General features: G+C 54.2%; 1 protein-coding gene across 2 annotated transcripts; it reads left to right on the top strand.

Moving 5' to 3' along the window:
- The first annotated feature begins 223 nt into the window (after positions 1-223).
- On the top strand, positions 224-22,986 carry INPP5K (inositol polyphosphate-5-phosphatase K). Of its 2 annotated transcripts, XM_012448349.3 has the most exons (12): positions 224-322; positions 3,198-3,305; positions 3,617-3,725; positions 7,777-7,893; positions 8,215-8,390; positions 8,922-9,033; positions 10,075-10,184; positions 19,560-19,746; positions 20,865-21,002; positions 21,222-21,305; positions 21,439-21,543; positions 21,716-22,986. In XM_012448349.3, exons 1-12 carry the CDS (start codon positions 279-281, stop codon positions 21,770-21,772), a joined length of 1,347 nt encoding a protein of 448 aa, XP_012303772.1. In that variant the 5' UTR covers positions 224-278; the 3' UTR covers positions 21,773-22,986. The 2 variants fall into 2 exon arrangements, with proteins under 2 accessions (XP_012303772.1, XP_064234162.1); XM_064378092.1 differs by lacking the exons at positions 224-322; positions 3,617-3,725 and having other exon boundaries at positions 3,219-3,305.
- Positions 22,987-23,238: the final 252 nt, after the last annotated feature.

Here is a 23,238-nt window from a genome sequence, read left to right as displayed (position 1 = left end):
GACGGGCTAGACACGCCCCCCTGACGTCCCCGAAGCCGTCTTCGCTCAGCCTCTCGCAGCTTCGCGCTTGTGGGAGAGTCCCGCCTCCTCCCGCGAGCCGCACCACCCAGCGCCTGCGGTGCGCCCATGGCCCGTCTCTGACGGAAGCCGGGGCGGGCGGTCGGAGTCCGGAAGAAAAACAGTCCGCGACAGCGGGGCGCGTGAGACCGGCCGGCCGTGGAGCTGCTCTGGCTGCCAGACGCGAGCCTGTCGGACCACCGCGCTGGACGACGGCGGCCATGAGCTCTCGGAAGCCGGGCGGGCCGAAAGGCAGGAGGCTGGGGTGAGGAGGCGCTGGCGGAGGGGCGGCCTGCTGGCGCGGATGGCGGCCACCGACCCCCTCGGGCTGCGGGCTGCCGGCTGCAGGCTGCAGGTTGCAGGCTGCTGGTGGGCGCAGCCTGGGAGGCAAGGCTGCAGACCTCCATGACTGCCTTGGGTTCAGGGGCGCCCTCACATTCTCCCAGGCCTGTGCCAGGTGGGCTGTGTTGGGCCCGAGCCTCGCGCGCCCCCTAAGCCGAGGCCGCCAAGCTGGTTCCCACTGGGGCGATCGGGTGTCGCGGTTGCTTTCTGGAGAGGACCACTGTGTTGGGTTTGTGAGGTTAGAGACATAACAAGGCCGTCACCCTTTAGCGCTAGGTTAGGAATCTCGTTCCTACTTTCCTTTTATTTATTTATTTATTTTTTTTGAGATGGAGGTTTGCCCTGTCGCCCAGGCTGGAGTGCAGTGGCGCGATCTTGGCTCACCACAACCTCCGCCTCCCGGGTTCGAGCGATTCTCCTGCCTCAGCCTCCCTAGTAGCTGGATTACAGGCGTGCGCCACCACACCCTCCTAATTTTGTGTTTTTGGTAGAGACAGGGTTTCTCCACGTTGGTCAGGCTGGTCTCGAACTCCGGACCTCAGGTGATCCGCCCACCTTAGCCTCCCAAAGTGCTGGGATTACAGGCGTGAGCCACCACGCCCGGCGTTCCTACTTTTCATCAACACATACATCATGAGTTCTGTCTGATTCCACGGTGACCCCCGGAAATCCACAATCAGATTGAGATAAGATCCTTTAGTGAAGTGACTTAGCTTGGTCTCTTGCCTGCTCTTTCACAGAAAGGGTGAACAGTGCTAATCGCCTACTTAGTCTAAGTCACGATGCACGGATTTGCTGCTAATCGTCGGATCTGAGAGTGGGAACAAGAAATCTGGACTTGTGCTCTCCATCCACTTAGAGCAAGTCTGGGAAAATAAGTCTTTGAGCCAAAGGTCTTTGTTCCTTAAGCCTCTGTCGGACAGCAGGGGGAGATCGTAGACAAATGAAGCACTTAATCTCAGGCCCAGTGCCTGGGAAGGTGGTTTCTGTATGGTGTTGTTTATGCTAATAGGGAGGGACAGGAAGTTGATTTAAACTGGCCAAGAATTTCTTGAAGTGCTTTGGAGAACGTCGACCTCTAAGAGCAAGGTCTGTTGGAGAAGAGATGTTTTGGCCTCATTTGCCCTTTTCTCCCAGTCTCCTGTTACCTCCCCCCATTCGGATCTCCAGCTGCTGCAGGTTCTCCTCCTCACTGTTCGCCTAGCACTCAGGCCAGCTGTTGCTGGTCTCTGCAGGGGCTGCAGCTCCTGCCTGCTCTGTGCTCTGCACAGTCTGGCACTGCTTGTAGGGCTGCTGTCAGTATTCCGCTAAAGACATCTGTCGGCCTCTCCTGGTCTCTCCTTCCTCTGAGCCTCTAAGTGGGTCCAGTGTCATTGAGGCCCCTGATCACCTAGGAAGTCTCTTGCCTCCCTAAGACTTGTATGCTGAGGTTAAAATGTTATCCAAGTAATGACTTTTCCCGAGAGAGTATTCTTTTTTTCTTTTTTCATGCAATACTACACAGCCATAGAGTATATATTCTTAAGACATATGCAGAGAAACCTGTTACTTAGAAACTTCTCCTTGGCCAGGCGTGATGGCTCAGGCCTGTAATCCCAGCACTTTGGGAGGCTGAGGTGGGCAGATCACCTGAGGTCAGGAGTTTGAGACCAGCCTGGCCAACATGGTGAAACCCCATCTCTACTAAAAATACAAAATGAGCCAAGTGCGGTGGCACACGCCTGTAATCCAGCTCCTTGGGAGGCTGAGGCAGGAGAATCACTGGAACCCGGGAGGTGGAGGCTGCAGTGGATCCAGATCATGCCACTGAACTCCAGCCTGGGCAACAGAATGAGACTTCATCTCAAAAAAAATAAATAAATAAAAAGAAGCTTCTCCTTAGGCTCACTGAAGTGCTTGGCAAAATTGGTTTGCTCCAGGGATTTGCTAGGGAGGAGAGAGGAAGGCAATATGGTGTTTTTATCTCTTTTATGTTTTAAATTCATCTGCCCTTGTGGTGCTGAGGCCTAGCACAAGGTAAAATCTGAGTCCCCAGGTACTTCCTGGTGGTCTTAGGAACACTTGGGGTGAGAAGTAGGGTGGTAAGTTGCTGACTGAGCCATAGATGATCAAAGTTGTGTGTGGGTGGCTCGAGGAGCTGATGGAGTTAATCCATTCAGCCCCCTGACCTTCCCTTGCCTGACCTGGAAGTCCTGGGCTCCCTTCGGCACCTCTGCTGTGTCAGCAGCACCAGGGCCGCCAGCTGTTTGCAGCTGTGCGCTTGCATGGAGGAGCCAGTCCACGGTGCGGTTTCCTGCTTCAGTGGACAAAGGTGAGGACGGCTAGCCGATCGTTCAGTATCCCCTTTCCCTCCACCAGTGCAGAAACCCACATTTCCCATCATGAGTGCAGAGGATTGTGGTGACCTGAGCAGGCCTAGACCCCATCTGTGCACTATCTTTGTTTTGGTTTTTTTTTTTGAGACAGAGTCTCGCTCTGTTGCCCAGGCTGGAGTGCAGTGGCATGATCTCGGCTTACTGCAACCTCTACCTCCCGGGTTCAAGCAATTCTGCCTCAGTCTCCCCCGAGTAGCTGGGATTGCAGGAGCTTGCCACCATACCCAGCTAATTTTTGTATTTTTAGTAGAGACGGGGTTTCACCATGTTGCCCAGGTTGATCTTGAACTCCTCACCTTGTGATCTGCCCGCCTCGGCCTCCTGAAGTGCTGGGATGACAGGCTTGAGCCACCGCGCCCGGCCCACCCAGTGACCTATCTTATCTTCCTTCCTGCATGACTTCCCCCTGCATCCCTTCCACAGCATCCATGTCGTGACTTGGAATGTGGCCTCAGCAGCACCCCCTCTAGATCTCAGTGACCTGCTTCAGCTGAACAACCAGAATGCGAATCTTGACATATATATCATTGGGTAGGTATCTGCAGGCTCCTTCACCCATCCCTGACCAGTCCCAAGTTTCCCTGTGGGGAAGGAAGCACTATAGCCTGCCCTCCTGCACTCTAGAGTCTGAGGGCTGGGAGCCTTCAGCCTGCTTTGGGCCCATCCCATGTCTCTTGTCCTGGGTCAGCAACAACAAGGGGTGGGCGATCAGCAGGCAGGGGAGGGGGACCTCATGGTCATCACAACTCAGGGCTTGGAAGTCCGAGAAGACAGGATGAAATATCTGTGGCAGGGGAAGCACCCTGGAGGCCGGGAACAAGCCTCTGAGCTGGCATGATCAGTTTGCAGGAATTGAACTCTGGGATTATAAGCCTCCTTTCCGATGCTGCCTTTAATGACTCATGGAGCAGTTTCCTCATGGATACGCTTTCCCCTCTGAGCTTCGTCAAGGTAACTGGCAGTTCGTGGGCAATTGAGAGCTGTGTTTTCCCCTCTCCACTGACCCCCATTTGTTTGGTCTGATGTGTTCCTCTTACTCCTCAGCCTTTCCTGCTGTTTCCCATTTGTTTAAAGGGCTAAACCTCACTTAGACGTGCATCCCTGGGGCTCCTGCCTGCCTTGTGCCTTTCTGAAGTAGGTAGAGCTGAGCTGAGTCTCCACGGGTTAGGTTAACACCTGCATATTTTTCGGCTTGAGAAGATTCTGACGGGAGGTGCAGCAGGGCTTGTCAACACCTCAGTGCTGGCCCCTGCCCCAGCCACCAGTCTCTCCTCAAATGCCGGTCCTGAAGCCTCTAAGTGTAATAATGATGGCTGTCATTATCAGGTGCTTACTTGGTGTTAAACATCATAAGTAGCTCTTTATATATGTTCCTCTAAAACCTCAACAAGTCTGTTGAAATAGAGATACTTTACAGACAGAGCCATGGCTCAGAAGTCACGTGGGCTATCTTGGATTTGGATCCAGGTCTTTCAGACTTCATGACCCGAGTTCTTCACTGCTAATACTTTGTTGCTGTGCTGGTGAACTCCAAGACTCACAGGTCTTAGCCTGGCGCAGTGGCTCTCGCCTGTAATCCCAGTACTTTGGGAGGCTGAGGCAGGTGAGGTCAGGAGTTCGAGTCAACCCTGGCCAACATGATGAAACCCCGCCTCTACTAAAAATACAAAACTTAGCTGGGCGTGGTGATGGGCACTTGTAATCCCAGCCGCTCAAGAGGCTGAGGCAGGAGAATCTCTTGAACCCAAGAAGCGGAGGTAGCAGTGAGTGGAGATCGCGCCACTGCACTCCAGCCTGGGCGACAAGCGCGAGACTGTGTCTCAAAAAAAAAAAAAAAATGGACAGGTCTAAACATGGCTAACGTGCTGGTGTCATACAGTATCCTCAGGTCATACAAAACGTGCATCTCAAATTCTGGGGCTCCAGAGGTTAGGAGAGGGGAGTCAGTCAGGTGTGGTGGGCATACTCTGGGGCATCTGTAGCCCACAGGAGAGTCCACAGGAAGGCTCTGGGCTGCTGGGTCTTCCCCTGGCTTCCGCCCCACACACCTGAGAGCGGAAACACACTCCCCTTCGTAGCACCTGGTGTACAGCTGCTTAGAAATGCCAGAATTCCCTCTCCCCCTTTCCTGGATGCCTCTTTTTCTTCAGAATGAACTCTGTCAGCCTCCTTTGCCTGAGAGTACTGGGGCAAGAGCTGTGTGTCCTTTGGAGGGGACAGAATGGGGAGTAAAGAATCCAAGGTTTGGAACTTCTGCTGAGGACAGAAAACGCCAGCCTGGGTCCTTGGTCCCCTCCAAATGAAACCCAGAGGCCTCCTTCTGTAGACACGGAGCTAGATCCTTCCAGAAGACAGAACCCTTTCTCTCACCAGCCACTCCCTTCCCAGGACTGCAGGCCTCCTTGCTTCTCGGCTGACTGGCAAGGGATTGGTAGGATGGAATTGAGCCAAGGAAATTAGCTCAGCTTGTGGCAGGGACGTAGCCCTTTCTACCCATGTGGCCTACTGAGATTGGGAGGCCAGCCTGAGGGCCTGGCACCCAAAACGGGTGCCCTTTTTCCCCCAGCCAAGAATGTGAGTGGAGGGGTGAGCTCTGCTTAAGCCTTATCCACTGAGAAGGGCTGACCCCTAGGACGGCTCCGCAGCCCCCAGCCGCCTCCTGCTCATCCGTCCTCTGCTCCTCCTCCTCCATTTCCTCCAACTAGAACCTGCCCTGGAACTCTGCTGCTTTTCCCACAGCCCCACCCTTTCTCCCAGTCTAACTCTGTCCTGCCCCACTGTGCCTTCCCCGCCCCACATCCCTGCTGCTCCTGCACAAAGTGAGCCAGCGTCTTTGTGGTGGAACCCAGTGGCCTAAAGCTGCCTTGTGGGTGGGGATTAAGCCTGAAACTTTTCCTGAGTCTTTATCAGTCCCATTACTTCAGTCCTGACCCTGGGAGTCAGCCCCTCACCGTCCAGCCTGTCCTCCACTCCTGCTGTCATCCTGCTTGGGGGTGGGAGACAGAAGACTGAGGTGGAGGAAGGCTTGAGGACACATCTGCAGCAACACCTGCCCATCCGGAAGTTCTGATGCCTCCCTTGGCCGGTGCTGGTTGAGGTGCCCCTGTTTTGACTCCTCCGCTGTGCTAGGGCTCGTGGCCTGCAGGATCAAGTTTCATAATTCCTGGAAGGCCCCAGTACACGCTCCCCACCCGGGGATTTCCTCCTTGGCCTCCACACTTCATTCTCCGGAAGCAGCTACTCGGATGCTGGGTGTAGACAGCCTGAACCTGAAAGGCGGTTACTGGCTGCGGCCCATTCCCACCCCACCTTTTGCAGCGGCAGATAGTAGGGCTCCTAGTCCATGATGTTGTTCTACAGTACGGTAGCTCTACCAGTTCCTTAGCCTCCCTGAGTCTTAGTCCCGCCTCTGCAAAACAGGGGCGGTACCTCCTTATGGGGTAGCATGAGGAGTAATGAGAGAGGAGGCGCTTGAGCTAATTTCTCTCCACAGCCTGTGAGCATGTGTCCTTACTCACCGGCATTCCCTGGGTATTGGTGTATGGACCTCCAGCTGCACACAGTCTATAGTTATGGGGTTTTGGGGGAACATTTTCTTAGTTGTTTTTCACTGAGCTGTAATGTACACAGAAAAGTGTGCAGAAATTCGGTGTACACCTTGATGGATTTATATATATACATACGTACCCATGTTACCATCAGCCACATCTAGATAAAGAGCAGGCGGTGCAAGGTGGCTCACGCCTGTAATCCCAACACTTACTTTGGGATTACAGAAGCAGGCAGATTGCTTGAGCCTAGGAGTTCAAGACCACCCTGGGCAACATGGCAAGACCCTGTTTATACAAAACAAACATATTAGGGCATGGTGGTGTACACGTGGTCCCAGCTACTCAGGAGGCTGAGGTGGGAGGATTGCTTGAGCCCAGGATGTCAAGGCTGCAGTGAGCCATGATTGCACCACTGCACTCCAGCCTGGTAGATAGAGCGAAATCCTGTCTCTAAATAAAAAGGGAGGGATAGGGGCAGAGGGTGGATAAAGAATATTTCCAGGGGAAAGGGAATAAAGAGCATTTCTGGCACCCTGGAAACCTCTCATATTCCTTCCTTTACTTTTAAGAATGCAGGCCGGGCGCGGTGGCTCACGTCTGTAATCCCAGCACTTTGGGAGGCCGAGGTAGGTGGATCACCTGAGATCAGGAGTTCAAGACCAGCCTGGCCAACATGGTGAAACCCTGTCTCTACTAAAAATACAAAAATTAGCTGGACCTAGTGGCAGGCGCTTGTAATCCCAGGTACTTGGGAGGCTGAGGCAGGAGAATCACCTGAACCCCGGAGGCAGATATTGCAGTGAGCCAAAATTGTGCCATTGTGCTCCAGCCTGGGTGACAGAGCAAGACTCCATCTCAAAAAAAAAGAAAAAAAAAATGCTTAAACCAAAAATAATAGCTGTCAAATAATCCCCACAGCATGTATGAGAGATTCCTGCTTTATCAATGAGAAAATACGCTGAGAAACTTCCTCAATGTCAAATACTGAGAATCAGCGCCAGGGTTTGAACCCAGATCTAACTTCAAAGCCGGTACCCTTGGCCACTGTCCTCTTACATTCACGTTTCTCTTTGAGGTCCCAGCCAGCCAGGGTTGCAGCCTCAGAGTGCCCAGAGGATCTGAGGGTAGCATTGCTGAGAGGGGCCTGGACATCCCTGGGGCAGGGGCGCTCTCCTGAAGGCAGGGTACCCTGGCAGCCTTCTCTTCTCTTCCCACCACCCCCAGGCCTAGGAGCAGCATCTAAAACCTCAGTTTCCAGAGTGTATCATTTGGCAGCTCAGGAAAAGAATAGAAAGGCTTGAAACTCTGCGATTGAAACTGGGATATCATAGTCCCTGGGCAGGATGCTGCCTGTAGCTGAGGGCTCTCTAGAGTCCCTAGTGCAGGGCTTGGAAAGGGTGCCCTTGGCCTGTTCGGTTTAATGAGCGACCTTTGCCCTCTCTCTCCTGCAGGTCTCCCACGTGCGTATGCAGGGGATCCTCTTACTGGTCTTTGCCAAGTATCAGCATTTGCCCTATCTCCAGATTCTCTCTACTAAATCCACCCCCACCGGCCTGTTTGGGTACTGGGTAAGGACTGAGCTATTGTCCAAGTAGTGAGCTGGGAAGTGCTGTGAACTGTGCAGCTGGGCAAAAGAAAAAGGAAGGGGAAGGAATCTCAGTACTCTGTCCGGCCCAGTGCCCTGCATATCTGTTCTTGTGCCTCAGAGTGGCCTTGCTGCCCCTGAGGCCCAGGCTAGGTGACCTGGGCTCTGTGCATGGAGAGATCACATGGGAAGCTTTGTTTCTGTCCCTGGGAGACCCTGCGGGAGGTGAGACTTATCTCCCCTCAAGCCCAGGATGTGAAAAGAGAGGCGTGTCCAGCCACTCTTCTGCGTCCCTGTCTTCCAGGGGAACAAAGGAGGAGTCAACATCTGCCTGAAGCTTTATGGCTACTACGTTAGCATCATCAACTGCCACCTGCCTCCCCACATTTCCAACAATTACCAGCGGCTGGAGCACTTTGACCGGATCCTGGAGATGCAGAATTTTCAGGGACAAGATATCCCCAACATCCTGGACCATGAGTGAGCCTGGATCTGCACACTGTTACCCTGCCCTCTGCCCTGCGCTGACCCAAGCCAGCATCCTCTGCCCAGCAGTCAGTGGTCTGGCTCCCACCCTCTCCGTGCCCCTTCCCTCATGCCCCGTCTGCTGTCTGCCCTTGCTTTGCCTGCCTGGGGTCCCCTTCCTCCAGCCCCTCTGTCCTGCCTAGAAACCCTGAACACTTTGGAACAGACCAAGGACCTTGTGGTTCCTGAGGTCTCCAGGAGGGCTCCTCAGCCTTTCCTCGTGACCAGTTGAGGAAGGAAGGGCCACAGCTTGCTGTCTGTTTGCCAAAGCAGGTTCTTTGGCGGGTGTCTTCAGTTCGAACGGTGGTTTGGGAGCCATGAGCACAGTTCCAGCAGACCCATGTGTGCCCTGGCATCTGGCGTCTCCCCTCCCCCTCGGGCTTTCTCTGTCCCGGCAGCCCTCAGGTGGAGCAGGTCTAGCCACCTGGCGGTTTCCCTTCTCTGACCTCATCACAAATCCTCAGGCTGCCCTCCTTTTTTCTGAAGCCTCATTATCTGGTTTGGAGACATGAACTTTCGCATCGAGGACTTTGGGTTGCACTTTGTCCGGGAATCCATTAAAAATCGGTGCTACAGTGACCTGTGGGAGAAAGATCAGGTATTGAGTGAAGGAGGGTCCCCAGGGGTGGTCTGAATGCACGGTGGAGGCCCATGTAAGATGTGCAGTGTTGCTACATACCCTCGCCGCTCTTCTCCTTCGCCCTGGTCTGCTGTGGGAGGGTGTCTAGCAGGACCTCGCATCTAGGGGTGAGGTAGCCATGCCTGCCAGTGCCTGATCTTCACATGGAAGAGCCAGGGTCACAGCCCTGGGTGTGCTCTAGAATAGGGAGCCAGATGCAGGCATGAAATGAATTTTTTAAAAAAGAAGAATAGGGGCCGGGCGCGGTGGCTCAAGCCTGTAATCCCAGCACTTTGGGAGGCCGAGGCGGGTGGATCACGAGGTCAACAGATCGAGACCATCCTGGTCAACATGGTGAAACCCCGTCTCTACTAATACAAAAAATTAGCTGGGCACGGTGGTGCGTGCCTGTAATCCCAGCTACTCAGGAGGCTGAGGCAGGAGAATTGCCTGAACCCAGGAGGCGGAGGTTGCGGTGAGCCGAGATCGCGCCATTGCACTCCTGCCTGGGTAACAAGAGCGAAACTCCGTCTCAAAAAAAAAAAAAAAAAAAAAGAAGAATAGGGAAGCACAAGGGCTTTGCACCAGGCTTTGCGTGCCTTGGCTCGGCACGTGCATCAGCCCATCCTAGTCCTGTTGTCTTTCCCATCCCCAGCCGTGTTTCCCTCTTGGAGGGTGAGTTACCCCTTTGGAGGACCCTGGCTACCCCGGCTCTCCTCTGACGCATGTCTGCTAGTGACCTCCTCTAGAGATGGAGTTCAATGTCTGGTCCCTCAGTCTAAGGACTGGGGAAATGGCGGCAGCCGCCTCCCCTGGGCCTTGGTAACATTTCTGAAAGGATCCACCTTCTTTCTGGTTGGGGCGGGCTGCTGAGTAGCCACCAGGCAGTGAGGAAGTGGAGTGGCAGTGCTTGACTCTTGCCCCATCCGTGACGGGATGTGCTGATTCCTTGAATGGAGTGTGGTGCTGGGCCATGGGCCCGAGACTGCTGGGAGACGGGGCCTGTGACTTTGTCTGCAGCTCAGCATTGCCAAGAAACATGACCCACTGCTCCGGGAGTTCCAGGAGGGCCGCCTGCTCTTCCCGCCCACCTACAAGTTTGATAGGAACTCCAGCAACTACGACACCAGGTGAGGAGAAAGTAGGGGCCAGAAGCTCTAGGAAGTCAGCTTACCGGATGGGAGCTGTCGCAGGATGGAATAGAAGCGTTGGGGGGCAGGAAGAGGTCTAGCCATCCCCTCTCCAGAGTGCCGCCTCCTGCCCACTTCATGAGGCACTGACTGTGGGAGCCGTCTCAGATGTCCTCAGAGAGCACGGGAGGAAAGCCAGTGCCAGCAAGGGCCAGAGAGGTGTGGGGGGTGGTTACAGATAGAGCCAGAGGGGAGGGTGCAGCAGCTGCCTTCTGACCTAGGAGGGACCGCACTTCAGCTCTGGAACCCCAGTCTCCACTTCCCAGGACCTTCTGAAACCCCAGCCCCCACTTTCCAGGACCTTCTGGAACCCCAGCACCCACTTCCCAGGACCTTCTGGAACCCTAGGCTCCACTTCCCAGGACCTTCTGAAACCCCAGCCCCCACTTTCCAGGACCTTCTGGAACCCCAGCCCCCACTTCCCAGGACCTTCTGGAACCCTAGGCTCCACTTCCCAGGACCTTCTGAAACCCCAGCCCCCACTTTCCAGGACCTTCTGGAACCCCAGCCCCCACTTCCCAGGACCTTCTGGAACCCCAGCCCCCACTTCCCAGGACCTTCTGGAACCCCAGCCCCCACTTCCCAGGACCTTCTGGAACCCCAGCCCCCACTTCCCAGGACCTTCTGGAACCCCAGGCTCCACTTTCCAGGACCTTCTGGAACCCCAACCCCCACTTCCCAGGACCTTCTGGAACCCCAACCCCCACTTCCCAGGACCTTCTGGAACCCCAGGCTCCACTTTCCAGGACCTTCTGGAACCCCAGGCCCCACTTCCCAGGACCTTCTGGTTCCCAGGTGGGGCAGAAAGCTTGGCCCAGCCAGTTTCTGGTGTTAAGTACCCCTGCCCCAGCCTGCGAGTGGGTCCGGTAGCATGTGAGAAGATGAAGCGGTCGGAGATAGTTTCATCAGGGTCAATGCAGAGATCGCGAGTCTGGTAATTGGAAGCACAGGTCTTTATGACTTCAGACAAAGTGTTTAGGCCTCGATTTTGTCATCTTTGAGATGTAGATGAGGCCGAGGATTGAAGGAGGCCTTGTGTATGCCTAGCCCGGTGCTCGGCACCCAGTAACCACGGGAAGTAACTGCTGCTGTTATTCTTAGATCCATGTCTTCCCGCCATAGTTTTACTAAAAACCTTTCTAAGCAGCTGAGAAGGGGCCAAGCAACCACCAAAACCTGAGAAAGAACCGCTGGCAACATGTCCCTGACTCAGTTTGGGGCAAGGACCCTAATCTCTTTGAAGAAAAGAAGAGGCCTTACATGTCATGAGGGTCTTCGTTTCAGTGGAGCAGCTCCTTCCTTCCTCCTAACCGGAGCGTCTCATCGAGGGAAGCGGGGGTGCTGGCAGGACAGCCCAGGCTTTTGGGATTTAGCCAGTGCAGAAACATCTCTACTGCTAGGCCAGGACAGGAGGTAGCACTCAAGCTTGGTTCTGGAAGTGGCACAACAAAGCCAAAATAGCCTTGCCAAGGAAAGGGGGCAAGAGTGAGCCAATTCAGCTGTGTGGAGCAAGACAGTGGGGTCACAACGAGGGCAGTCCCCAGAAGAGGAGGCAGGGGCACTGGCAGCAGGACCCGCCCTGGGCCGCAGGGCGGGCAGGAAAGGAGGTAGGAGGGCAGGCCACGGCAGGCTGGCTGGCCTCGATCCACAGCTGCAGGGGGACTGCCAGTCTCCGTAGCCATCCATTAGCAATGAGAGTCACGGTGGGAGCAATAAGGATGGGTGGGACCGTGGGTGGGGAGGTGTTCCTTGAAGACAAGAGTTCAAGACCTGCCTGGGCAACATAGTTAGACATTATCTCTACAAAATATTTGAAAATTAGCTGGGTGTAGTGGGATGTGTCTGTAGTCACAGCTACTCAGGAAAGCTGAGGCAGGAGGACCATATGAGCCCAGGAGTTAAATGCTGCAATGAGCTGAGATTGACCCACTGCACTCCAGCCTGGGCAACCCTGTCTCAAAAAACAAAAAAAAACCTCTTTATGCAGCATGAAGAGAGCTGCTGGCAGGCCCTGTAGCCAGGTGTCCCTTCCTCGCAGCCCTATGGCAGAGAGACCTCCAGGACACTGGAGCTTGTTGCAAAAGCTGGGTCTGGGCTGGAGTTGGCAGGGTCTGGCAGGGTGGAGAGCTTAGGAGAAGTGAGAGGACCCCCCCAGGTGGCTCAGCCAGTGAGTGGTAAGCTGCGGCTCAGCCCTGATTCTCTGGCTCTGTGGCCCACATAGGCACACACCTATTTCCAAATAACAGCTCACTGTGACTGGCGCACAGTTGTGGGCAGAGGCTCCGCCTTGTCATTTCTCACCATGCTCTTAGGAGGCAGACTGTTATTATTGACTGTTGACAAATAAGGCCACTGAGTCCCAAAGAATAAATAGTAAGGAGTGATGGACTTCGTAATCTAACATGGATTGGAATTCACATGTGTCTCTTAACTCCTGACCCTCAGTCTCCTTCCTTTCCTGTGTCTAGACTCCTGACCCTCACTTTCCTTCCCTTCCTGTGTCTCTAGACTCCTGAGCCTCAGTCTCCTTCCCTTTCTGTGTCTCTAGACTCCTGAGCCTTCAGGTTCCTTCCCTTCCTGTGTCTCTAGATTCTTGAGCCTCAGTCTCCTTCCCTTCCTGTGTCTCTAGACTCCTGAGCCTCACTCTCCTTCCCTTCCTGTGTCTCTAGGCTCCTGAGCCTCAGTCTCCTCCCTGACTGTGTCTCTAGACTCCTGAGCCTTCAGCCTCCTCCCTTCCTGTGTCTCAAGACTCTTGAGCCTCAGTCTCCTCCCTTCCTGTGTCTCTAGACTCCTGAGCCTTCAGTCTCCTCCCTGCCTGTGTCTCTAGACTCCTGAGCCTCACTCTCCTTCCTTTCCTGTGTCTCTAGACTCCTGAGCCTCAGTCTCCTCCCTTCTTGCGTCTCTAGACTCCTGAGCCTCAGTCTCCTCCCTTCTTGCGTCTCTAGACTCCTGAGCCTTCAGCCTCCTTCCCTTCCTGTGTCTCTAGTCTCATGAGCCTTCAGTGTTTCTTCCCTTTGGCAGAGCCCAGGAAATGAAAGGTTTGGGCAGGACCAGGGGACATCATAACTGAACTATTCCTGGCAGGGGCCAGGGTCCAGAAGCAGCTGGGAGTTCCTGCAGTGAGCAGGGCCTGAGCCCACCTGGGGAACAGAGATAGTCCATTCTAATGAAACTTGACTTTATCCTTGCAAACCAGGTTGAGACATCACCTCTCCTAAGATGCCTCTCTGACCCCATCTCACTGAGGGTTCCTCTCCTGCCTGCGCTGCCCTGGCATTGCACACACCATGCTTCCAGTGTTGCTTTTAAGACACAGTGTGCCTTTCTTCCTGTCCTGTGATTGCCCAGAGAGCAGAGACGATCTGATTTAGGGCCATCCCTGGCAGTACACAGTGCCTGGCATGTGTACCAAGCCTGGGAGTTAGTGGGTTTCCAGGACTCCGTGCAGAAGGTTGGGGCAAATGTTCCTTAGGTGGTAGACAGTAAAGCTGGAGAAGCTTGTCGGACTTCTGTCAAGGAGAGTATCTTGAAGGAGGCAGCAGAGTTTGGCAGAAAGCAGAAGGGCAGGCTTTCCCATCAGTCAGCATACTGACCAGAGGCACCTGGAGGGCCTGACTGCAGAGCCTGGCAGGTCCCGGCTTGATGAAGGGACTGGGTGTCAGTGTGCTGGGCCAGCCATTCCAGTGTCCCCGAGCCAAGATGTAATGAGAAACGAGGCAGCTCCTCATAGGGAAAGGCGGAAATCCTGCTCAAGTCTGGGATTACACTGGAGTTTTGTTACAGTTGCCTCTATAAGCCCAGATAAACTTTTTTTTTGAGACAGTTTCACACTTGTCACCAAGCTGGAATGCAATGGCACGATCTTTGCTCACGTCAACCTCTGCATCCTGGGTTCAAGCGATTCTCTGCCTCACCTTCCCAAGTAGCTGCAATTACAGGCATGCGCCACCATACCTGGCTAATTTTTTCTATTTTTAGTAGAGACGGGGTTTCACTATGTTGGCCAGGCTGGTCTTGAACTTCTGACCTCAGGTGATCCACCTGCCTTGGCCGTCCGAAGTGCTGTGATTACAGGCATGAGCCACCATGCCCAGCCTTAGACAAACTTTTTTTTTTTTTTTTTGAGATGGAGTCTCCCTCTGTTGCCCAGGCTGCAGTGCAGTGATGCGATCTTGGCTCACTACAACCTCTGCCTACTGGCTTTAAGTGATTCTCCTGCCTCAGCCTCCCAAGTAGCTGGGACTACAGGCGTGTGCCATCACACCCAGCTAGTTTTTGTATTTTTAGTAGAGTTGGAGTTTCACCATATTGGTCAGGCTGGTCTAGAACCTGACCTCATGATCTGCCTGCCTCAGCCTCTCAAAGTGCTGGGATTACAGGCGTGAGTCCCCGTGCCCGGCCAGAACTACCCAATTTTTAGTTATTACTTTTATTAGAAATGGGAGCCCATGAAACATAGACCCTTCCCCCTACAAACATTTTTTTTAGAGGCCAGGTGTGGTGGCTCACACCTCTAAACCCCTCACTTTGAGAGGCAGAGGCAGGACGATCGCTTGAGCCCAGGAGTTCAGGATCAGCCTAGGCAACATGGCAAAATCCCATCTCTATAAAAAATACAAAAGTTAGCTGGGCATGATAGGGCACACCTACAGTCCCAGCTACTCAGGAGACTGAGGTGGAAGCATCGCTTGAGTCCAGGAAGTTGAGGCTATAGTGAACTGTAATCACACCACTGCACTCCAGCCTGGACAACAGAGTGAGACCCTGTCTAAAAATAATAGCCAGGAGTGCTGTGTACCCCTGACGTCCCAGCTGATCGGGAGGCTTGAGGCAGGAGGGTCATTTGAGCCCAGGAGTTGAAGAGTGCTGCAGTGACCTACGATCACAACACTGCACGCCAGCCTGGGTGGCAACGAGACCCTGTCTCTAAAGGACAAGGTGGGGCAGAGGGAACTTGGTGAATCTGTGCACACTCGCTTTGATTGTTTCTTGGGTTTTGTTCAACGAGCTCGTCAAGGACCATGTCTGTCCTGTTTCTCATATCCCCAGCTGCGGGGCGTGTGGAATCGCTAAGTCAATCTTGGTTGAAAGAATGAGCAATACAGGTGCCCACTGATCAGCCTGGCCGTGGCAAGGAAAAGGAAAAGGTGTTGGGGGTGGGGGCAGGTGGAGAGGTCCTGAGGAGGAAGGAGAGACAGACTGTGGTCAGGACCTGGGGAGGATCCTTCAGTGACAGCAGGTATGGGCTCCAGCCCATCACAGGGAAGCTGGGGAGGGAGAGTGCTTTGGAGGGAAGGTGCAGTAATGTAGTTCATTACCGAGTTTTAAGCATTCTAGGCACTGGTGTCCACGGCAGATTCAGAGGTGCAGCATCTGTAGTCTCTGGGATGGGAACAGCACATTCCAGTGCCCTCGGAGCACTCCTTAGAAGAGTGGAAGTTTGGGAACAAACCAAGGAGCCAGCAAGCAGACCACGGTTGGGTCAGTTACCACTTCCCGACCACTCCCTGACGCTCTTTAATTTCCCTATTGCTCTTTGAAGTAAGTACTGTTATCACCCCATCTTAACAGTTGAAGAAACTAAGGCTTGGAGAGATGAAGTCATTTGCCCAGGGGCATACAGCTCTTACTTAACAGGACAGAGCCTTCCCCAGCTGGCTTCCAGTTCTAAAGTCTGAGTTCACCACCGTGGCCATTCTCTGCCATTTCTGGAATACTTACTCTATTGCTGTTAAAGGGACAACAGTACACTGGGAAAGTTTACTTAAAATAGCAGTTGAGGCCGGGCGCAGTGGCTCATGCCTGTAATCCTAGCACTTTGGGAGGCCGAGGCGGGCAGATTACGAGGTCAAGAGATGGAGACCATCCTGGCTAACAGGTTGAAACTCTTGTCTCTACGAAAAATACAAAAAATTAACTGGGCATGGTGGCGCGTGCCTGCAGTCCCAGCTACTTGGGAGGCTGAGGCAGGAGGATCACTTGAGGCAGAGGATGCAGTGAGCCAAGATTGCGCCGCTGCACTCCAACCTGGCTACAGAACGAGACTGTCTCAAAAACCAAAAAAACAATAAGATAGCAGTTGAGCAGGCCGGGCGCTCACGCCTGTAATCCCAGTATTTTGGGAGGCTGAGGCGGGTGGCTCACAAGGTCAAGAGTTTGAGACCAGCCTGAGCAACATAGTGAAACCCTCTCTCTACTAAAGATACAAAGAATAGCTGGGCATGCTGTCGGGTGCTTGTAATCCCAGCTACTCGAGAGGTTGAGGCAGGGGAATCACTTGAACCTGGGAGGTAGAGGTTGCAGTGAGCTGAGTTTTTGCCATTGCACTCCAGCCTGGGCAATAGAGTGAGACTCTGCCTCAGAAAAAAAAAAAAAAAAAGCACTTGAAGGCCGGACGCAGTGACTCACGCCTGTAATCCCAGCACTGATCCAGGCCGAGGCAGGCGGATCACCTGAGGTTGGGAGTTCGAGACCAGCCTGACCAACATGGAGAAACCCCGTCTCTACTAAAGATACAAAAATAAAATTAGCCAGGTATGGTGGCATATGCCTGTAATCCCAGCTACTTGGGAGGCTGATGCAGGAGAATCGCTTGAACCCAGAAGGTGGAGATTGCGGTAAACTGAGATGGCGCCATTACACTCCAGCCTGGGCAACAAGAACAAAACTCCATCGCAAAAAAAAAAAAAAAAAAAGTGGTTGAATAGGTCGGGCATGGTGGTTTATGCTTGTAATCCTCAGCACTTTGGGAGGCTGAGGCGGGCAGATCACAAGGTCAGGAGTTTGAGACCATCCTGGCCAGCATGGTGAAACCCCATCTCTACTAAAAATACAAAAATTAGCCGAGCATGGTGGTGCATGCCTGTAGTCCCAGCTACTTGGGAGGCTGAGGCAGGAGACTCACTTGAACTCGGGAGGCAGGGGTTGCAGTGAGCTGAGATTGTGCCACTGTACTCCAACCTGAGCAACAGAGCGAGACTTCATCTAAAAAAAATAATAACAGTTGAATAAAGGAGGAGACAGAGTTTCCAATTGATGACGAGTATATTGAGCTGTAAACATGAAGATGAGATGGGCATTTTTGAGGGAGAGCTTGAGCGTGGGATTCTAGAAAGTGCGTGGTCATGGAGCACCTGCATGCCAGGATCTGCCGTAATGCTAAGGACACACAGGAGACCCCGAGAGCCAAGTCGTTGCCTTCAGAGTTCACGCACCAGTGATGTGCTGAGTAGGAAGAGGAAAACTGCAATATAACGAAATCGGGTAATACTGTATAAAATGCTTCGGAAGCAGAAAGGTGAAGTCCGGGCTGGCTTTGACAGAGGCCTCTCCCTGGTGAATGAGGGTGAACCAGGCAGCAAGAACTGCAAGAGCAAAGGTCCAGAGGCTTGAGAGAGGCGCCAAGGTGGAGTGGGTCTGGGGCAGCGGTGTGAGATGAAGGGCGGGGGTAGTCAGACTCCTCAGCCCCTTGAAAGCCCTGTTTGGGGACTTGAACTTAATTCTGGAGGCAATGAAGACTCCTTAAACGTTTTTATTTATTATTTATTTATTTATTTGAGACAGAGTTTCGTTCTTGTTACCCAGGCTGGAGTGCAATGGCGCGATCTCGGCTCACCGCAACCTCCGCCTCCTGGGTTCAGGCAATTCTCCTGCCTCAGCCTCCTGAGTAGCTGGGATTACAGGCATGTGCCACCATGCCCAGCTAATTTTTTGTATTTTTAGTAGAGACGAGTTTTCACCGTGTTGACCAGGATGGTCTCGATCTCTTGACCTCATGATCCACCCGCCTCGGCCTCCCAAAGTGCTGGGATTACAGGCGTGAGCCACCGCTCCCAGCTCCTTAAACGTTTTTAAACAGCGCTCTGGCACATGCCTGTGGTCCCAGCTGGTCAGGAGGCTGAGGTGGGAGGACTGCTTGAAGCCGAGGCATTTGAAGCTACAGTGAGTTACGACTGTGCCACTGCACTTAGCCTGGCCAACAGAGCAAGACCCTGTCAATCCATCGATTAATAGATAGATAGATAGATAGATAGATAGGATTCAACAGAGTGAGACCCTGCTGGTTGATAGCTAGCTAGCTAGATATTCAAGGCCCTGTCAAATGATAGATAAGATAGTGTGTGACATCCTGTCTATAGATTGATTGATTGATTGATTGATCCCGTCAGGCTTTATTACTCTGGATTCATTCAAGAAAGGGAATTGTCCACCAAGGGGAGGGAACCCAGAAATAGCAGCTGTCCTGCTACCCCTACCACACATGCACCCCAACTCCAAGGCAGGACTCAGCTGGTAGTCTCCAGGAGGGCAGGGCCTCAGGACCAAGCTGGCCTTAGAAACTGCTCCAATAGTTGCTTGGGAAGGCTGGGTTACGGGTCAGAGACTAGTCTTTGGTCAACTTCAGTTACCTAGAGAAGGAAAGCGTTTTGTCTCCAGGGGCTGTACGACCTCTTTCACACCCCTCAGGGAAGCTGGCTGGTGAAGAGCAGGTGGGAGGCCTCAGTGGACTGAGAACAAATCATGATGGCCAGCGTGCACAGGGAGCTCACTTTGCATTTTATGTATTTGATCTCATGGCGTCATCTCAGCACCCCTGTGCGGCAGCTCCTGCTCTTCCCTCCACTTGCAGGCGAGGAAGCTGAGGCCTGAGAGGGGTTCATCCGGTGGGAGGAGCACATGCCCTGTGGTCATGCTGGTTGGCCCTGAATCCCGGTTCCACCACTTTGTAGCTTGTGACTTTGGGAACGGTGCTTCTCTTCGAAGCTAAGCCTCAGTTTCTCCTAGGCACAGTGGCCCAGGCCTTATAATCCCTACACTTTGGGAGGCTGAGATGGGAAGATCATTTGAGGCCGGCAGTTCAAGACAGGCATGATGTCATGCACCTGTAGTCCCAGCTACATCTCTAAGCATTTCCTAAATGCTTCCTTCCCTTTCCTGAGGTAGACTGCTAGTAAGCAGGGCAGCCAGAGTCAAGCTCAGGTCCGTCCAGCTTCAGAATCCCAAACCTCAGCTGCTTTGATCCATTGCTGCTTTTGCTCAAGAAAGAAGCAAAGCTTTGAAATTGAGTGTTTCTGAGTCACAATTTGATCCTTAAAAGTGAGCTAGACACAGGGTCCTAGCGAAGCCTGATGAGGGCCGGCATCCCTTTGGTTCCGTTGGGCACCTCCCTGCCTGCTGCCACGCTCCCTCCGGCTCTGGCCCAGGGCTCTGTGGCTGCTAATAGATGCCGGAGTTAGGGGCTCCAGCAAGCTCCTGTGGGCTCATTTCTGCTCTTATGCCTGCCCATTCTTCCTCTTCATCCCCCCGCCCCCGCAGTGAGAAGAAACGCAAGCCCGCATGGACAGACCGCATCCTGTGGAGGCTGAAGCGGCAGCCCCAGGCTGGCCCCCACACCCCCGGACTGCCGGCCCCAGACTTCTCCCTGTCTCAGAGGAACTATGGCAGCTACATGACGTACACCATCAGTGACCATAAGCCTGTTGCAGGCACTTTTGACTTGGAGGTGAACTTTGGGGCTGCCTGATACTTGCCAGAGGAATAGCTGTGCTGGGCCCCATCCCCAGCCCTCCATCCTTGCATTCTACTGTCAGCCAGTCCCCCAGGGAGGCCTGTGGAGGCCATAATTGCCTTTCCCCCAGGTCAGATATCCTCGCTCTTCTTAGGAGCCGTTGATGGCTCTGTCTGTCAAAAATGTGTTCAAACCCTTTGTGAAAAGGTTTCTATTTCCTTTGGGTATTCTCCCTTGGAGCTAATGAGTTCCATTACGCTTATTACCCACTGTGGGAAGTAGGCCTTCTTTTATTTGTCCTGAATCTATCTGGATCAAGTTGCAAAGGGAGCTCCCTCCATCCCTGCGTCCTTGTGTTTTGCTGTCTGAACAAGGCAGTGCGGGCCTCCTTCAGGCTGCCGCCGTCGCTCAGCCTTCACGTTTTCATACCGGCTTACTGGCTTTATATATATATATGTACAACAGGGTCTCGTTCTGTCACCCAGGCTGGAGTGCAGTGGTGCCATCACAGCTCACTGCAGCCTAGACCTCCTGGGCTCAAGTGACTGATCCTTCCACCTCAGCCTCCCTAGGAGCAGGGACTACAGGCGCATGCCACCATGCCTAAGTTGTGTATTTCTTATAGACGCAGGGTTTCACCATGTTGCCCAGGCTAGTCTTGAACTCCTGGGCTCAAGTGATCCTCCTACCTTGGCCTCCCAAAATGTTGGGATTATGGGTGTGAGCCACCGTGCCCAGCCCGCGTTAGTTTCTCTCTTGTGTTCCTGCTCGTTCACAGCTGTTTTCACCAGAGCATCTCCCAGGTGGGGCTTTGGGTCAGATACTCTAGTGGCCTGAGAGCAGCTGCCTGCCGCTTCCTTAAGCCTCTCAACCACGCCTCTGCTCTCCCCAATTCCTATCCCTCAGCACTGGGCCTTGTGACTCCCTGACAGGCCCAGCCACCGCAGTGACTGGTGTTGGCCAGCCACGGTCAGTTGGAGCAGCCCAGGAGTTCTGTGCCCACCCCTCTGGGTGCCCCACCCTCCCCGCTGTGTTGGAAGGGCAGGGAGGAACATTTGGCCTCTGAGGAAGGAATGCTGCTTCAGATTGAGCCCTTCCACCCTTGTGTCTAGCTGAAGCCGTTGTTGTCTGCTCCACTGATCATTCTGATGCCAGAGGACCTGTGGACCCTGGAGAACGACCTGATGGTCAGCTACTCCTCAACCTCAGACTTCCCCAGGAGCCCATGGGACTGGATCGGACTGTACAAGGTGAGATTCATCCCTCCCGAGGGCTCCTGGGAGCTGGGCAGACTCTGAGGCACCCGCCCTTGTCCATCCCAGGGGTTCTTCTGCATGGAAGGGCAGTGAAGGGCTGCGGGGAGGCATCCGGTACAACAGCTGGGCCCAGCAGTGAGACCGTCTCCTCCTTAGGACTTGCCTTAGGTCCCATGTCCTCCCTGACCACTCATCGCATGACTCCCCCCACAGGTGGGGCTTCGTGACATTCATGACTACGTGTCCTACATCTGGGTCGGGGACAACCAGGTCTCCTTCAGTGACAACCTCAACCAGGTATGTCACTGCAGATGGGTTGGCCTCAGCACTCCTGTGTCATGGGAGGAACAGAGCTGGATAGGTTGTCAATCAGAGCTGGGTGGCACCCAGGGCCTGGAGCTGACCCCAGTCCCGTCCATCCTCCCTCCAGGTTTACATCGACATCAGCAACATCCCTGCAACGGAAGAAGAGTTTCTCCTCTGTTACTACAGCAACAACCTGCGTTCTGTGGCGGGGATAAGCAGACCCTTCCAGGTAAGGGATGTTGGGGAGGGCAGGGGAGGGGCTTGAGCCCATCGTTGGTTCCCTGAGGCCCAGGCCTGGGACCCAGCCTGCACGTAAGGAGCCGCTCCGGTGGGGGAATGGGCTGACGGGAAGCAGGAGGAAGACCTGCTCTCCCACTTCTGCCGCCTGCTTTATCTCACAGATCCCGCTTTTCTCCCTGAGGGAGGACCCACTGGGTGAAGCACAGCCACAGATCTGAGCCAGGTGGGAGTGGATCCCAGGCGGAGGCCAGAGCTGGCAGCTAGCTCTGCCTTGCCACTGCAGGAGGGCTAGGGGCCCAGCCTGGCCCCTGAAGAGACAGCCAAGTGTCGCCCACCTCCTCCTCCCACAGTGAGCTCTGGCCAGGCTCCTTTGCTCTCTCCACTACTGATCTCTAGAGTTAGCCACTTAAATACAGGTTTTTATTGCTGAGATGTGAGTGAGACCAGCTAGTTGTCCACAGTGTAGACCTGGGGACAGTTCTCATCTCATTTCTGGATTCCTACCCCCTCTGCTAGTCTGGCCCAAGTAGTCCTGCCAAGCACATGCCCCATTTGGCACAGGTCTGCATTCTTGTCGTGTCGTCCTGGGCCTCGGGCTGTCTGGGAAGGGGATGCTCACATTTGTACAGGCTGCATAGACTGGCGACAGCAGTGCTGGATTCCAGGAGTTCTGGCGTCTCACAGCTTGTCCCCAGGAGGAGTGAAGAGAGGGTCTGGGATTCCTGCTTTCTGCAAAAGCGGTATGACTCAGTGGGCAGGATGGAGGGGCCCCTGCAGCCAGGCTCCTGCGCCATGGCGATGAGCAGGCTGATGAGGGCCCTGCGGCCAGCAGTGTTCCTCCTTCCCTACCACATGGAGGCTCACCCAGGGACTTCCAGAGCCCGAACAGAGAGAACTGGGAAGGATCCAGGTTCGAGTCTGCTGGTAGTTCGAGTCCCGTGCCTCCAGCCTACCATCTGAGGAAGGAAGGGGTGACGGGTGGTCAGGAGCTGTGGCCACAGACTTTTCCCAGGTGGTGCTTGTCAGGTCAAGTGCATCTGCCTCACCCTTGTCAAGAGTCACTGATGACAGTCCTCCCTCTGGACCCCCCAGGACCTCGAAGTGGGGGCAGGCAGAAGGGAGAGCCAGCTCAAGACGTGTGGGAGGGTCTGGCCCTGGGGGTCTGCAGAGAGCATTCTCGAGGGGCTTTGTTGCCACCTCCACCACCTGCCTCCTGCCGTGGTCTCTCGGCAGCCCTTTTCCTGGAGAAGATGGTTCTGGGAGCCTGTGAGTGCCTGTCCTGCCGTCCCTTGTCCCGAGGCTGAGGCCCACTGCACTTGCTCTGTGCTGCAAGCCGTGTGTATCCAGAACCATCCCCTGGCTTCCCGCAAGCCATGGCTGGCTGTTTTGTGACTGTTACATTGTGCAGGGGGAATTACAAGCGTGGCTTTTACACTTGTGTGTGACTCATGATTGAGGGGTTGGGGCTCACGGCTGGACTCCAGGGACAGGGCCCTGTGGACCCAAGCTAGGCTTGTGTCTGAGATTTGCAGATGCCGCTATGATGTGCCTAGGATGGGGTTCTAGCATGGGAAGCGCTGGGGTTCTGGCCCAGGTGGGGCTTGCTGCCTCTGCGGAGTAGAAGAACTCCTGGTTCATCCCTCCTGGCCTGTTGCTGCAGCTCATGCCCCAGTCATGAGCCTTC

This window comes from Aotus nancymaae, unplaced genomic scaffold (assembly GCF_030222135.1).
Source record: "Aotus nancymaae isolate 86718 unplaced genomic scaffold, 86718_ANA_hifiasm-v0.15.2.pri h1tg000018l, whole genome shotgun sequence".
In the NCBI taxonomy this organism is placed as follows: Eukaryota; Metazoa; Chordata; class Mammalia; order Primates; family Aotidae; genus Aotus; species Aotus nancymaae.
This window is presented reverse-complemented; position numbering and strand designations above follow the sequence as displayed.